Consider the following 18,543-nt stretch of genomic DNA (forward strand, 5'->3'; position numbering starts at 1 on the left):
TTATAAAAATAAGTAAATAAATAATGTTTCATTATATTATAACAATAATATATGTATTATGTTCTATATCATATAAGATATTGTCCAATATTTATTCAAAAGAAATGATATCAAATGAATATGATAGACCATAATCCAAGTTAATTTAAAAAAAAAAAAAATAAGAAACTCAGTTAATACATAATTAATAATAAATAGTAAATAGTATTATTAATATTATTAATATTATTTTATTCGCATGAAAAATGTTAATCATTAGTATTTTTATTAAATGTTAACTATAATTTAAAGTTCTATATTGACAATAGGTTAAAGTTTCATTTATACATTATGATTCAAAACTGAATATTTTAAGTTGATTAAATCTCGTACTCTATATGATATTTTATTATTATATAAATATTTAATATTTATTAAAATCTAATAGATGTGTTATTTTAACATATATCTAATATCTAATAAAACTATAAATTAATTATTTTACATAAATTCTGCAGTCCGTTTACCTACCTTATTTGTTATATTATGGTAGATAATTTTTTTTGCGTACATAATTTACTTTTATTCAAGCACGGAAATTCATTGTCTTTGTATTTAAGAATATAAAATATAACAATAAGCTATTGACAAAAACGAATTATAATTAATGAAATCAGAACATCAAATTATTTTTTGAAACTGAAAAACTATATAGGTAACAATCGAAATCACAAAATACAATTGTAAATATTTATTTAAAATACTATCTAAAAAAAATATTCATTGTACACATGTACCAAATCTTTGTTTTATGTATTTACGAAAATTGATGTTTGGTTATTTTAAACCAATGTTCACTCACTGTAAAATATATCAATACAATACATCACTCTGAGTTTGGTTATAAAAAATAGTTACAATACATCATAGGAAAACATACAATCATTATGCATGATTGTTGGTATTTATGGAGTATTTTTCTAAATAAGTAAGAATTTGTATATTTCAAATACATCTATAATATCTATATAAATCTATATTATTACTTCTGAAAAAAATAATACATGATCTACTCAAAATATAAAATAATAACATTTAACATGTATATATACATGGTAATTATTTTATAATAAACCACTCATTATTTCAAAATTAATGTTTTTGAAAACATATATTTTATATAATTTCAATTTCTAAGTAAAATTCAAACGATTATTTTATAAAAAAATATTTTAACGTATCAAATACATCAAATAATATTCTGCTATAGATTATAAAATTAAAAATGTGTGCTATCGTGAAAAAAAAAGTAAGTCTTAAAAAACTATAATGATATAAAAAAAAATAGTAAAATATAATTTTATTAGAAAATGTTTTTTTTTATTATTATTTATTAATTATATAAGTGGGAATATATTATACATAAATATTTCGTAAATAAAAAATAATAAAAAAATTGTAATCGACAATATTATAAGTTAATATAACGACCGCAAAAAACTATTATACCGAACCAATTTGTTTATATTATATTAATAATTCAATTTGTCTCTATGTATTTATTGCATTATTTGTCCCCATTTCTTTATTTTTTAATGCATATTTTTCAAATTGTTCATACATATTTAGCTGTTTTTTAGTGCATAAGTGCATACATATGCATACATTTTTTAGTGCATTAAACCTTAATTATAATATTATGGTATCATGTCAAAGCTAATGGTATGCATACGGTATCCACCACGGATGGATGTATTTGTACTTAAATTGTATTATTTTTATACTTTTACCTTAATGATAATTCAATAATTACACCCGTCACACAATAAGCGTGTGGTTTATTGTTGCTCAAACCACAGTGGCACGATTAAAGGGAGGGAAGTCTTGACAGCTCCCACTCACAAATTGATATTCAACACAACTAAGTTAAAATTTGTATTTTTGTGTGTTAATATGAAAAAAAAATATATGTATAATATATACAAAATATTATATTTTTGTATCATAATATTGTGTTATATGCCACAGAGCATAGACCATATTTAATGTAATATCCACAGTAGTTAATATCATACATTATTTTGTGCATTATAGATGATAAAGAAATAAAAAAGGTGTAATGATGCTTTTAAAATTATATTTTCTCAGCGTGGTAGCAGTGAATTGTGTTCGGCTATATTTTACAGGATAATAATAAAAACAATAAAAATGAAATCTTTTGAAAAATATTTAATAATAATAATTACATCTATGTATTACGATTATAGTTGATAGATTTATAATCGTACTGTGTTTATAAAGCAATAACACGTGGAATATTAGGAGCTTTAGCTATCCAAAATCAAAAAAAAATAAATGAAAATAAAAACAGAAAGCATAAAATAAATTGTTATTGATGGGAAACTTTTATATTTTAAAATTATTTTTGTTGTGAAGGAGGGAGGTTGGAAATCATATTTATATTTATTTTTTAATTTATATTCAGAAAATGTACAAAAGCGGTGGCTTTACATAAACATATACATAGCATCATAAGTAACATAAGAAGCACAGGATGAGGGAAGTTATTCAGCGATTTAACATGGAACCTTCCAGGATTTTTATTTTTAAATCCGTATAAAAATGTCTCCTAATATTTAGTTTGATTAGGTATTGTAAATGGCTTATAACGAATATATATGCATATTAATATTTATTTTATACCTCACATAAATATGTATTATATTTTAATCAATACATTTTATTCAAATACATTTTTTGACGTTTAAATCATATATTTCTAATAATATTATATCGTCATCATTAAATATATTTAAAACCGTTAAATTTAAGAAATAGTTTTACAGTATTGCAGCATTTATAGTCGTTCTAAGCTAATGTTATATGCATTAAAGAAAAAAAAAATGTTCTACTTATTTTTTCTTATTGTCCAAAAAGGGGGTGCAATAGAAATATTTGTGCGGCTTGGTCCATTCCAAGTTTTAAAGTTGAGTCTATGGAAGAGGACAAAATATCCTACGGTACTGTCTTTGAAAAATAATTTGGACTCTATAAAAAATGTCTAAATACAACACTGGCTCAAACAATTATGTGGCAAGTAATTTATGCAAACGTATAGAATATAATAATATAATATGTACATATATCTATACGCATGTATGTACGTGAGTGTGTTATTGTTGGGTTATAATATAAACCAAGTACTAGTCGTCCGAGGACCGTCATTATATAGGTATGTTGTAATATACGCACGGTTGTCGGGTAGTTTGCATTACAATAATTTATATTGTCGAGTGATGTGTACATGTAGAAACTGATTTCTCTACATAATTCTAGACGGGAACAGCGCATGTGTGCCAATAACATTTAATATTAGTTCATATTTGCAGACGTGTTTACTAAAATATGGCATATGGTGGTTATGTATTTATATTTAGAACACTTATCATATAACGATAACCTCATCTGTCTGACTATCTTGTGTTTGTAAATCTTTTGGAATGCACGTATTATTAGCATTGAGGGTATTGTTATGTATCTATTTAAATAGAATTCAGTAACGTTATAATAATTGAATGCATATCGTTATTCGAAAAGTACCTATCCACTCACGAACACAATATCATGGAAATACTCATAAATAATGTTACGGCCACCGTTTGTCGTTTGTAAATACAACTCGAATATCTTAATAAAATTCGGAAATCAAACGTCACGTTGAAAATGTTTTCAATTTATGAATTAATTACTTTATTTTATAATCTGTAACATTATTAGTTCTTACTATTCAATATTTACTATATAGATAATTGTAACATAAATGTAAAAAAAAAAAAGAAGAATTGAGTTAATAATTTAAATAATTAGGTACAAACGCCAATAGAAAATAATTATTCGTATTGTAAGCACACAAATAGTTTTCAAATATTATACAACATATAGAAACTAAATTAATAGAAGTTCAAAGAAGATTACACCAATAAAATATTGAAAACATTTGTAAAGTCCAAAAAAAGCCTTCAGCAAAGAAAAATTAAAAAATTCCTATGAAACAAAAAAAATAAATGGATATATATAGGCACAACAGTATAAAAATACTATAAAATATGATACCAATGGCATTATTAATGAATAGATAATATATAACACGATTATTATTATCGGTGTATGGTATTATATTTTATTTTGTAATGAAAAATTTCAATACAATACTGAATGTACTAAAATTTATTATTATCATATCAGCCCACAGCATTTGATCTGTAATAATATGCGATATACGTAAATATATCGTATACTTCGTGTCTAAATATGTAATCGCTATTCTGATGTAAATAATATTATATTAATTTTATGTTATATAAATGAACTCGACTATTATATATAAATAATATTTTAATATATTTTCATTAAAAAAGTATTATGTTAATAATTGATTACTCATTACGATTTGTAGTTCACAGCGTCAATAGACATTTTTCGGTCAAGGCCTACGGTGCTAAGGTCTAAGACACGAGCATTTATTTGTTAATAATTCAGTTTTTTTTTTTTTTGAACGAAACTACAAAACATCTTGGAGTATAAAGCCATGATATTTTTTACCTCATTAGTAGCATTTATTTCTAGAGTTGATTTTAATTAATATCATTATTTAACGCAACATTACTGAAATAATACACCGTTATTATATAGGTACTTTTTTTATAACATGAATACACTTTCTATAAATCCAAAGCTCAAAACCCAACAAAAGATATTTTTTACTGTAAATTTTATATCTCTACTACTCATTATTTTTTTTTTTTTATATTATATTATATAATAATTATAACAAATTCCTATTTTGTATCTATAGTAAGTATGTTACGGATTTTTAGTTAAGTCATGTATGATGGGTAACTTGGGATGTAACCCGGATATACTTACTAAAAAAGAAGAACCGAGATGCAATTAGTAGTATTATACCTATTCTCGTATTTAAATTTTGGTCTTTGTGGGTGTCATTAATGAGTGTCTTCTTTTCTTAAAGTTTGCTCAATTATTTATAAATATTTATTTTTATTTTGATGTAGAATTGTGACTTAAGTGTGATTTAGAATTAAATAACTGGATAAATAAATACACTTATTTATTCAGGACGGATCTAGAAAGTTGAACCTAAATGGCATATTTTACATTAGATCGTTCATCTGAAAGAAAATGTTATAAATTAGCCAGTCAGTGTTATCGACCGCTGTCAAGACGCAAATAAAATAATTAGATTTTTTACAATTAACAAAATAGTTCCGATTAACTTAAGTAAATTAAATATATATATATATATATATGTGTATAAAAATAAAATTTTATGTGGATAAAATTATTTATCTCTTCTATGTTCGTAAGTTATAGATTTTAAATAAATAAGATAGAACCTAATATAATTATGTAATTCAATTGTGTCTACGTGTTCTGATTTTATACTAAAGTTTTAACAATTAGTGCAATGTACTGCAAGCTGCTGGAGTTAATTCATAAATATATACATATATATATATTTTAAGAAGTTATTTTTAAAATTAATTAACTCTCATCAGAAATGTTTAAGCTATAACGATAGTTGATTAAATTTCATATTTTTTTAATTTTTAATTTTATGTACTTACTCAATTTTATAAGTTGCATTTATCATTGCAATGAGCATCATATTAAAAATTGCTCAGCACGATTCCACTGCTAAAGAAAATACATATTAATTTATAATAACTTGATTGTTTACACGGCTCACTAAACCAAAAATTTCAGTTGTACGTCATCGGAGTAAAATTATTTTCAAGTATCAAAATTCTAAGATGCACTTATGTCAAGTCCATGGTGGATTGCTCCATTGCCAGAGACAAATACGTGTAATATATAACGCCTTTTATTGTATATATATATATAGACTTGCTATGAACGTGACTGACTGAATACTTTTTACAAAAAAATAATAATAAAAAATGTAGAGAATATTGGGTAACGTTTTAGCTCACAAAATTATCCGTATATTTGGGATTCAAATTGGTTTTCGCTGTGCTTAGATATAGATTGTACTGTTCGTGAATATTTGACTACTTTTAAGTGTACACATTTTTACTTTAGAAATTTGAACAATCTGCTAGCGCTTGAACGCATGCAGTAGTAGCTTTTTTCGAAACACACCAAAATTGCCTTAGAAGTTTGGTAGAAAAACTGAAGAGTTTTGTTGTTTATCTTTAATTTTTAGTTTTCTACGATATGCTATCGTATACGTCGGTATTTTAAGTTATGATTCATGTATAATATAATTTAATTAAAATATGACGTCCTTATCTTAATTTCCGATTAAACTTTATATTATTATTTTAGTTTGTTCATTATAATATAGACCACACATACACATATTTAGTACAAATAATATCCGTAGATAAAGTCGAAGAACTTTACAAAAGCACATCAGAGGAACAAAAAAACAGCTTTCTAAATGCAGTAGACATTCAGACAAATGATAATAATTTCCTTTTTCCAAGTTAATGTATAACGTTCCGTTTTATAACACGTCTAACAAATATTTTTTTTTTGCAGTAAAAATGCGGGAATGTGAATATCCGGTTTTTTTTCTATAAGTTTCAATAAAGTAATTCCATTACTAATAAAACTAATATAAGATAATAGTTTATGATAAAATCATTGTCATAGATATACTTAAATAATTATATATTTAATACTAAAGTATTTATAAATATTTATGTGTGTGATCACTGAAAACCAATAGCCAATTTATAAATATAAAAAAAGTTAAAAACAGGGTTTATTTTGTTTAAATACAATTTTAAGAAATTAATTTCAAAACGAGTTACCCTTTCAATTAATTGATATTTGTTGATAAAAATGAGAATTATTTTATTACATTTTTTCTTATTTAAACAGTTAATTTGATGTTATATTCATCGAATCGATAAATTTTAAATTTTAAAATTTAAATATTTTTATTTATTTTACATTATACATTCATAGTTTACTCCCCAAGATATCTACAGTTTGAAGTTTAATTATTTAATAAGTACTATAGAATGATGTTAGTATGATGTCAAGGAAGATGTAATAAAATTGAAATATTAAGTTTAAATTTTAAAAAACCAAGCATAAACTATTGTTAAACTTATTAAATGTTTTATACATAAAATAATGTATAATTATTCAAATAAGACATAAGTAATAATTTTGAATATTCAATATTACAACACATTAAAATTGTTAAACTAATTTATTAAAATAATAAAATATTACTATAAATTATAATTGTATTAAAAAAAGGAAAATTAATATTAAAAAAAAAAAGAGTTATTTTGTTATCTACTTTGTTTTTGAATTTGAAATGTCTTATTCGCTTTATACATTTATATATTTTTTGAAATGACTTTATAAATTATGTAAATAACGAACTAAATGTATAATATAATATATTATATTTTAGTATGAATAATTAACATAATAGTATAATACACAATATACATATACAATAATACCTTAATAAACCTACATATTATAATATTATTTATAGTTAATAATCTTATAGTTACAAGTTAAAAATGTACCCAAATAATTATTTTGTACCTAATATTTTATTTATTATACATACTTATAGTCATAGCAATAATATATATTGATTGTAATTTTTATCGAATTGATTTAAAAATTAAGAACAATTGAACAACAGTCGTACGATGAATGTAGAAAAAAAATTAAAAATAAGTAAACATTCTCATAAATATGTGATGGAAAGCAAAAATTAAAGTGTTTTAAACACAAGATATTTGCAAGAAGTTGATACAATAAACATTTTATTGAGGTATTTATGAATAAAAAGTGTCACTTTAAACATTTATTTTGTAGAAAATACCCGTTTGAAGTATTTTAGATACGTCCTTGTTAGTCCGATATCATTCACTGCGGATCAAACATTAAATTGTTAAGAACGTAATTTATTGAAAAGGGCTTTAAAATATTGTAATTTGTGTTTCAGGTTCGATAAAATGTTCTTTCTGGATTTGAAAACTGTTTTTGATTAGTTCGAGTTACGTGATTTTTCAATACAAACGACTGTCTACTATCTGAATGATATTCGTTTATAATAGAAAAATGATTTCCCGATACCAATATGTTTTTCAATCCACTGCTGGACATATTTTTTTGCCCAGTAGATGACGAACGCTGAAAGTTCTTTTTAATAGTATTATTCAAATAAGACACGAGTACGTTCACGAAACCTCTAGGAATGGATACGAAACGCCTATGCCTGTAACAATTGCTACAGTTTCGTTATCGCATATAGTAACGTGTTCGTCGACGGTGTTGTCGTTGAATTTCTGCAACTTTGATACGTCATAGGTTAATTTATGGTCGTGCAAAATAATGACTTTGTTTACTGTTGTCGTGACAGTAGAGTTTTAATTGGGGTAACTTCATGCATATAATAATATTAAATTTACTAACACATAAATACGGTAACCCAAACGCCGAACACACGCGTCTGTATAAAAATAATAACAGTCTGTATCGAATATGAAACATGTATTCGGATGGATTCGACGAAAACGATACATTATAATTGTATTCTACTGTACTTCGATGCGTGTACAACAATAAGTCACATTATATAGACAATTATGCCCCATATACAGTTCTCACCGTGGAAATATCGGTATACAGTAAACTAAAACGATTTAAGAATAATAACAAATAATACAACAAATCGCAACTATGATACTAATACTGTTTTGCTGGTGAATAGTCGGAACTCGGCCCCGAATTCTCCCCGCAGTCACTGTCTCTTCTAGTGGTAGTGCTCGTGCAGGTCGCTGTTGCCGCGGTACCAGCTGGGGAAGTACGACGATGCGGCCGTATACCGGTGCGAGTCTGTTAGCGAGGGCTGCGGCAAGTGTCTCTTTTGGTATTTGTTGGGGATCCGCACGTTTTCGGGAATTTCGAACGGATACGGCTCCTCGAAACGGTATTCTCGTAACGGTTGCTGTTGTACGGTTACCGGTGCTTCGTCTGCGGAATCGGCCGCGTGATCGTCCCGGTAGTCCCCGTCGTCCCGTTCCCGCGAACGGTTGTCTTCGTCGTCGTCGTACTGCACCGGTGCGTTGCCGTCGTCGCGAGGTCTTTCGTCGAGCCCGTCCTCCTGTGGCAGTCGGGGTGGCTCCAGCTCCGAGCCTGGCACCTGTTGCTGTCGTTCCTCCGACGAGCTCCTGTGGTGCTGGCGTTCCGTCGACGCCGCGGGCGCGACGTCCGGTTGACGGTGCACCACCGGGTCGTGTTCGGACGAAAGCTGTTGGATGCCGGTCAGATAGGCGGACGCGTCGGCCGTCGCCGGTGATGAGTACTTGCGGGAGAAGTGTTCGGCCGGTTGTTCGGCGCCCTGGTCCTCGGCCAAATACCCGAACAGACTGTTGCCGCCCAAATGGTTCGCCTGATAACGTTCGGGACTGCCGCCGCCCGCGCTCAGCTGATTCACGTGATAACGTTCGGGGCTACCGCCACCGCTGCTGCCGCCGCGCAGCGGATTGGCGTGATGATGTCCGGGCGCTCCGAACTTGGGCAATTGATCGAAATGGCCGTTGGGTCTGCCGCCGCCGACGTGGTTTTCGGCCGACTGTTCTGCGCCCGTCGGCGACAGTCGCTGTTTCTTGTAGCCGCCGACCGACTTCGGACGGCCGTCGAACTGAAGAGGCTTTTTGTACTGGCCCGGTTGGCCGCCTTGTTTTTCCGTCCGCGGTTTCTTGTAGAACTTTTGCAACGGCTGCTTCGGTCGGCCACTTGCTCCGCCACCTCTACCTCCGATATGCGCCGACTGTTTTCCCGACGCATCCTCTAAATGAAGGTCGAAGCCACCGCCGCCTCCCCCGAATCCACCACCACTGCCCCCGAATCCACCGCCATCCCCGCCTCCTCCGTCGCTACTCTCTCCGTGTCCTTTGTACATGTACTTGACGTGAGCGTTGAACCCGTTGTGCTTGTCGGCCGTGTACTCAACCACTCTCATGTGCCCGTCCGGTTGAAGGAACGAGTACGAGCCATGCACCGTGTCTCCGTCCCGGTGTTCCCAGTGGCTCTTGACATCCTTAGTTTTGGGATCGTGCACCCAATACCCGTACTTGTACAAGGGTTTCACCTGCGAACCGATCGAAAATTCGAATTCAAAACTCATTCACAGTGGTATCGGTCATAGACGACACTAGCTGTCGGATTAAATGAAGTAACGACATCAGTTTAAATAGAACTTAAAATGCTAAATTTATGTTAAAAATTAATTACGGTGTTATTAATTTATTATTGTCAGATGAAAAAAATAAAAAGTGTGAGCAGAAAATCGTTTTTAAAAGACTTGATTTAGAATCAAAAATAATGTTGACACCCACGCATATGGCGTATCCTGAATTTTATTTCTGTTTTGGTTTGCAAATTTGATATTACATTTTTCTCCTTTTAAAAACATAATTTAAACTCATTTTATTTTCATATAATATTCAATATTCAATCGATTATTCACATCCCATAGATTTCACGAAAAGCAGTAAAGCTGTTACTACAACTACCAGTTACCACTACTATTAATAATATATAAAGTTCGTTGTTCATATACTTACGTGATGATCTTCATGATGTTCTTCGTTATGACCACGTCCGTCCCCTATCTGCTCACCGAAATATTGACACCACACAATTCTATGCGCCCATGTCACAAAAATCAATATTCTGAACGCCTAAAAACGGATTTCTCATATCATTATTGCAGTCGGAGACTACAGTTTACAATATAATACACTCTGTCTGCTACAGAATAAAAATTGTGTGCAGTAAATAATTGCGTAAATATTTTTGTCGTTTATATTTACATTGGTTTTTGGTCATCAATTGTAATTAAACCATGACAAGAAAATAAATAATTATAATCGTATTTAAATTTTAGTATTTTATAGTTAGGTTATAGTTAGTGTGTTATGTTAATAATGTTAAATAACATTATATTGATTTGTTAAATGTATAATATCTATATCTGTTTTGCTTGGATTCTCAACAATTACATACGATAGTTCATGAATAACAATAAATTAATATGTAGATGTAATAAGCTGAAATTTGATACGTCTGAAAAAATAAATCGATTTTTTTTTCTTTTGTGAAATACAAAAAATGACACATTTTTACTCCCTCGAACACAACGCACTGTTTCTATTTAACTGCACATAAATCTGTGAATTTATTTCACGTTAATATTTTCATTATTATTAATATACTCATTTATTATTACATGTGGAATTTTATTTGCAATGCATTTAGTACATTCCAATGGTTTCTAGTTTCTATACAACGATTACAACGGAGATCGGTAATCAGTTATTTACTTTGAACATGAAGCATTTGCTGCACTCGTCTTGTCTTTTTACAATAATACAGCTAAGTACGCTATAATATGTGAACCAAAAAAACACGTGAATTTTAATTCACGTTCAAATTCAAGACCTATACAACGCAACAATATTTGTTTATCTACGTCCATATTATTACGAATTATTTTGACGTTTTCTTACGGTGTCTCTCTCGTTGACTCAATGTTTTAAATATCATTAGTGGCTTATTACGATCGAATACAAGGTACCTATGACACATCGATGGTTAGCAAAAATAAAAAATAAATGAATATTCCACTTTTCTCAAGAATTAAATAGATCTATGTTCTATCATATATGTATAATATTATAACAATATTTTATTTTTATTTTAGCTGATTTTCTGTAAGCTTACATAAAAATCTAATCGTGTCAATAAATATTTCTTACCTAGCAGGCTTGCATTAAGATGTTTACATAATTTAACGTGTAGGAGAAAAAGAACTTCAATAATCTTAATTATTAAATAAACGTTTAAATAGCATTATAGATTTAAGTACATAAAAACTATATTGATGGGTACACACAATAATATATTCTATATTAAAAATTAAAATATTCTTATTTTGTAATTAATAAAGTGATAGCATAATTTAAATTTAGTATTTACGTTGAATGTTAAATTCGAAATCCTCAATCCACATAATGTATCATATTTTTTTTCTTAAGCACTTAAAAAGAATTTGGTTATTTTAAAAATATCCATATATAACATTTTAGTCAATTAAGTTTAGATTTAATATATTGTAATCAAACCAATTAAATGTATAATTACTTATAATCAATGCTGTGCATTAAGTGCATTTACATGTTTTATTTCGCTACACTGTATAATAATGGATTCGACCAAAATTTGTTTTGACTTATTTCGCATATTTTTACATATTTGATGGGTCAGGGCATATAAATGCATGTTTTAAAGATATTTTTGTATAAATGCTTTTTTAGTACCATTTTATTTTTATTTTTAGTCAGTTATTTTATGTGTATTATTGACTATTTTACTATTATTGAAGTCTAGATTAAATTAATTTACTGATATCAACTCGTACATAACAGATGACAAAAATCGTTAGACAATCGTTTTTAGTTTGGTGTGATCCATTGACCAACGTGCGGCATACCTGTGTTCGAGTATTATTCTTATTCACGTTGATTTCTTTGTTTGATTGTAAAATTAATAAGAATAAAAGGGAAATTTTAACAGTTTTTTTTGCATATTTTTGAAAAATGAGAGAATATTTTAAGTATTTCAGAGCATATTTTGTCAATTTTTAGTGCATATATGCATGCATATTTAATAGTTTTTAAGTGCATTAAATTTACAGCCTTGCTTATAATCGATTATTTTAACGTTTGTATTTTGTATGTTGCTTAGTGTTTATATATAAATGAAAAAACCAAATTTAGTCAATATTTAATCAAATATTTTTAGATGAAATACAGACAATGCCTAGTTGTGTTTGCGACTCATTCAGATCTATATCATATTATTATTTATTTCATAAATAGCAATAAGCAAATTTTTTTTTTTTTACAACTAATGTCAAAAACAACTAATTTTTAATTTATAGAAACTCGAATTTTTAATGCTTAAAATTAAAAATAATTTTCAAACACTAGTATCTGCAATGATAATATTTTATTACGGCTATTGTTAGAAACTAAATATCCGTGTCCCTTACTATTCGGTACTCACAAGTCATAATACATGTATACATATAATATGTACACCGTACAATATTATTTTTAAATTATAAATTTGATACGATATAATGATGTTTTGCCCTTTATATATCATGGTTATGGTAGATATTGCAAGTTGTGGGTAAGTCTAATGTTAATATAATTTTTAACTTTAATAGAATCACTGGCTGTCATATCATATTATTGTCCGAGTATTGACATTCAAAAGTAGGCAAAAAAAACAATATAATTTATATATAATGAGTATTTCTTACCTAGAAATTTCAGTGTAAGTATAAGTATATTATAGATATTTTTATTGTATCGGTCAAAACAAATTGCCATTATACCCTAGTAAGTAAATATTTATTGAGTGCAATACTTATAGACACACATTTATGGCAATTTTGGAATGTGGATATGTCGTGCATTATTTCCAAGTAAACAAATCGTCCGAGTACCATATTATTTAGGTTGAGGTTAATTATTCAAATTTTACGTCACTCAACAGTGAACAACGCTCGAGTAATAGCTGTAAATCAATTTTCAATTTTATTTTAGTGTTGACTTTCTGATGAAGGAATCCAAATATTATGATACGTTATCTCGCATAATATGTTAATTAAAGTTTATTTTAAACGAAAAAAAATAATAAATAATTCTTAAATAGTTTGTATATTTTCAAGCAAATAAATTCTACTATAGCGAATAATTTAGTTGATTAGTTGACTTCGGTTTAAATATTAAATTATTCAGAAGAAAAAAAACAAGATTTTTAATAATTTTAAAATCATTATACCATTATAAAGTCAAACAGAAAAGATGGAAATGGATTTTTTTCATATTTTATAATTATTTGTATAGTACCAACTTTAACGTAAGTTTTTAATTTTAATAGATTTGATATATCTTATAATAAATTCATATTCAAAATAAGTCCTTGTCTAAAACTTTATATCCCCAATATTGTTAGTCAGGAAGTTTGTACAAAACTAAATATAATCTACAGCAATTACCAACGTGTTTATTTTAATTTTATTTATTTTTTCAAAACGTATTTATAAATAAAATAAAATTTACTAAAATTGTAAAAATTAACTGAGTTGGAAATATTAGAAGGTCTGAAAACAAATTAGGTCACTCTCTAATGAAATATAGTTGAGAGTTTTAGATAGGAAAATTTTTCAATAACAATATTACCCATTACTTTAGTTATTATATAGTGAACGTAATCTACGTAAGAGGAGAAAATCGACTAGAGCGAAACATAATACAAAAGTGTAATTTTTACTTGCACCTCTACATGCCATTATATGTGATGAGAAAAAATATGAATTTAGATTACATTTTCAAACGATTTAGTATGATTATACCGTAGGTATACATTTTTAAGACAAAACTTAAAGTAGGTAGTTACTCTGAACGAATTATGTCTGAAACTACCTATCTGTATATCATACAGGATCTTATGTTTAAATTATGTCAATAGTAATTCTAATTACCTGCCATAATTCGTAAAAAATTGAAATTATATGAAAATGTTCTATTTAAGATGTATAGTGTTCTCGGTGCTAAATAGTAGATACCTACCAATACTTTTTTCAAAATTCAAATTAAACATTAAACTACAATAATCCTAACATGTTATCTGGTGTATCGATATTTTAATCTATAATCTGTCAATCTTAAGAATATATAGGGCTCTTTTAAGTAACTATATAAAGCTAAGCTATTATATTTTAAAAAATGTATAGAAAATATATTTTATTGGGCAAAAATTATTTTATTGAAAGGTTTAATTCTAAATGAATTTCATAAAAGGTCTCGATAATTGGTTCCAAAAGTATATTTAATATATTCTATATTATTAAAAATAAATATTTTATTAATAAACATATAAATAAATCACTCTGAAATATTTACTCAGTATAATGTAATACGATATGACCTTGTAATAATATACTAAAACAACAGTAGTTGTAAAATATCTCCAATTTCATTCACGTCATTTGCTACGTATCGAAATAATGTATATATTATATATAATACAACTACTTACCTATATCTTTTATATAAACTAAAATGATTATCTTACATGCGAATTTACGATTTTCCCAGCAATGGGGGTGCTTGAATTTATAATGAAAAACACGATACATATTGCAAACACTTAACTGTTATCTGATGTTAAAGACATATACGTTTCAGAGTGATGTATTTTTCGCTAAGTTTATCTTATTTGTGGCATAAAATCATATTATATTATTGTGTATCACGTGCTGGGTACCCACGTTTCACAAATCGTTCGTAAAAATATTCAAAACACTCGCCGAGAAATTATTTTCGTGATGGAAAAAGTCCGATATCTTAGATAGCGAGTTATAAATCGCAGTAGTTGCAGTCGATATTCAAAAGAGATTATAATATTACATTATTGTTATGTACGTATATAATATTATAATATTATGTATAGTATGCAGGAACTTACTCGGTTTGGAAGTGCGGAGTTCATGTTTTGCAAGCAGACCGGCTAATGTTTTTTTTTTCTCAGAATTCCTTTATATTTTAATATTATAGTGTATCTCTAGAAGTTTGGTCTGTGACGACGACGACGATATTAGAGTTGCAAACGGCCCACCGTTCGGATTTTTGTAGACGTCGACTGAACTGTCCGGAGGAACTGACAATAATAATATTTAGAACATGGACCACAACGATAGTATATGTACTACTAATAACAAAAATAAAAAGTATAATAAGAGTAACGATAATGATAATGATAATGCAGCACCTCTGTACTTTATCTAATAAACAACTACGATTTCCCGGTATGATGGTAGCGTGGTCTATGACGGACACTGGCCCGAGACCGTTAATTATGTATCGCCTTAGTTTCCCTCCATTTTTCACTGCTAGTACCGTTTTTCTCTGCCACCAGACCCGAGCCATGACATAATAACCGAAAGGATAACAAAAAAAAAAAAAAAAACAGCAGTAGGATTTATAGGTAGAGGGAGTTATACGCGTGTGTATGTGATATTATATTAGTATTATCCTGCAGTTACGTCTTCTGACATTGTTATAAATACCCTAGATTTCCACTTACTATAATATGCCTTATATACAAAAATATATTACATACATATTTTATTTTACCGACGTGTGTGCTGTCGGTTGGTCTACAATGGATGTAGGAATATCATAACATAACATAATATAATATAATATAGGTAGTATATATCATACATAGTTACGGTGTTTACTAGGTGTACCTATACTATATGTGCCTATATAATATTATTATATTATTAATGAAATCGATTTTCCGGAACGGTACAACAATAATATAATAATATATGTGTCTATAAATATATAATCTACCTACATATGTGCGAACGTCATGTTATACTGCCGCTCGGTAGTGCAGTTGTGTACGTGTTTTCTGCACGCATTGCTGCATTACTATAATATGAACTGATAATGATGATGACTATTAGATATTATTATTGATAGGCTATAGCGCAGTAGAATAACAGATAGAATTAATACGTTTTAATGAATTTAGTAATAAAAAAAAAAAACCTTTAATATTATTTACTTGATGACAAGCAATGGTGTACATCAAAAGATAAGCGCCCTAGCTGAGCTGTTGCAGTAGCCTCTCGATATTACGGTACCACGTTAAATTTATATAAATAGTATTTAACACACTCCGCTACTTAATTAACTAACAAACAACATCAAATTTCGGATAGTCAAATACCGTATGCTGCAGGAACTATAACTTGATTACAATGTAATGTCTTAATATGGTTCTAATAAAAGATGTGTTTTATGAGCTAAGAATATTTAATAAGTAGGTACCTACATTTACCAATATTTAATTTTTAAAAATGCATTTCTCAAGTTTCACAGTACGGCTACAATTGTACAATGCGTTTACTTACTTAAAATAATTTTACTTTTTAATGTTTATGGAAAGGTACGAGTTTTTACTATAGAAAACTAAAAGCGATTTGTAAAGAGACAACATAAAGGAAAATAAAACAGCACTTTATGACAAAAAAAAAAAAAAAAACTCGGAAAAGGGAAAGAATCAACTGTATGTGTATTCATTATACACTTGATTCCTAAGATGACAGCAAACTGGCTGATTGTGGAAGCAGAGGTGGATTTCATCGAAACAAAATAATTAAGAGAGATTGTTCTGTTTGAACTAATAAAAGATGGATAACAAAAAATACATTCAATATATAGAAATAAATAAAAGGCATTTGAGAGAATATTAAGTAGTTACTCGTTTTATACTCTTAAAAATTATAAAAATAATTCGTTTGAAATGTTTTTACTATTTAGCGAAATAATATGTGAATATAATTTTTAAATGAATATTTATATTTAATAATATGTGAATTTTATAAATCAAAATCGGCACATCTTAATATATCAATGTATTTATGTAACTTATACCTAGATGAGTTAATAACAATTCGTAATAAAATATCTATACCTATTTAATATTTAGGTTTATTCATTACTACAATTATTAATTTATAAATTTATAATTAGTAAAGATAATTAAAAACCATATAAATTTCAACAGTAATTAAAAATTGTTAAAAAAACCGTCAAATCGTCTTAGTATTTGATATGTTACATGCATATTATTGTGTATACATAATAGATATACCTATTACCTATATGTTGTGTGTTATATATTATACAAATATATTGTACTGTTTTGATTGTTATAATTTCGAAATGTCAGCGTAGAAACAAAAGAACAACAGCGTAACCAGTTGCTCAACAATTCAATTTAATTCACGATTGGTTCAAAACAAAATCATTGAACGAATTGTTTGTTTTACAAATTTCAATACATATCATTGTATGTAGGTTGGATAATTTAGGATTTATTACAAAACAAGAATTAAATAAAATACACATCGGACGCAAAGACAATTTAATCTATCAACTTCGTCTGAAGGCGGCACGCACGTATTTAATTAATATTAAGTATTGTTTTCGTTGCAGCAATAATGCATATAGTTGAAAAACGTACTAAACGGAGTTCAGTTAATCAATCACACAAATACGGTATTTCGTGTTTGGTCAGTATCCATAATATCCGCATGTCGTTTGTATACAAAAAAAAAAAAATGTGCCCGACTACAACACACCCGTGAACTATTTACAGTAAATCGTCTTAATATACCTACGGTATAGGTATACTGTCGGGCGACACGATCACTAGGACCATGTCAATCTGTATTGGAGATCGCGCATATCGCACACCGCGGCCGTACCACGATCGTAAATCTTAGGCGATACTTAAGCGTGTACAACCAATAACATTACGATTCCCCGTGGTCGTGTCCCGGCAATAATGATGATAATAATAATAACAATATTATTATAATACGAT

The 18,543-nt window shown here is 28.2% G+C and overlaps 1 protein-coding gene across 1 annotated transcript; it reads right to left on the bottom strand.

Moving 5' to 3' along the window:
- Nucleotides 1-7,634: 7,634 nt before the first annotated feature.
- Nucleotides 7,635-15,960, bottom strand: LOC113547949 (AT-rich interactive domain-containing protein 1B-like). Its single transcript, XM_026948549.1, has 3 exons — nucleotides 15,607-15,960; nucleotides 10,629-10,745; nucleotides 7,635-10,153 (listed from the first exon to the last, which is right to left on the bottom strand). The coding sequence occupies exons 1-3, from the start codon at nucleotides 15,628-15,630 to the stop codon at nucleotides 8,813-8,815; spliced, it is 1,482 nt and encodes a 493-aa protein (XP_026804350.1). The 5' UTR covers nucleotides 15,631-15,960; the 3' UTR covers nucleotides 7,635-8,812.
- Nucleotides 15,961-18,543: the final 2,583 nt, after the last annotated feature.

The sequence above is a fragment of the Rhopalosiphum maidis genome, chromosome 4, assembly GCF_003676215.2.
Source record: "Rhopalosiphum maidis isolate BTI-1 chromosome 4, ASM367621v3, whole genome shotgun sequence".
Lineage (NCBI taxonomy): Eukaryota > Metazoa > Arthropoda > Insecta > Hemiptera > Aphididae > Rhopalosiphum > Rhopalosiphum maidis.

Coding starts and splice junctions, on each gene's coding strand:
- LOC113547949 (XM_026948549.1), bottom strand. CDS start 15,630: ATGAACTCCGCACTTCCAAACCGA. Junction 10,746..15,606: donor ACTCCGCACTTCCAAACCGA/GTAAGTTCCTGC, acceptor ATCCGTTTTTAG/GCGTTCAGAATATTGATTTT. Junction 10,154..10,628: donor AACATCATGAAGATCATCAC/GTAAGTATATGA, acceptor ATCGGTTCGCAG/GTGAAACCCTTGTACAAGTA.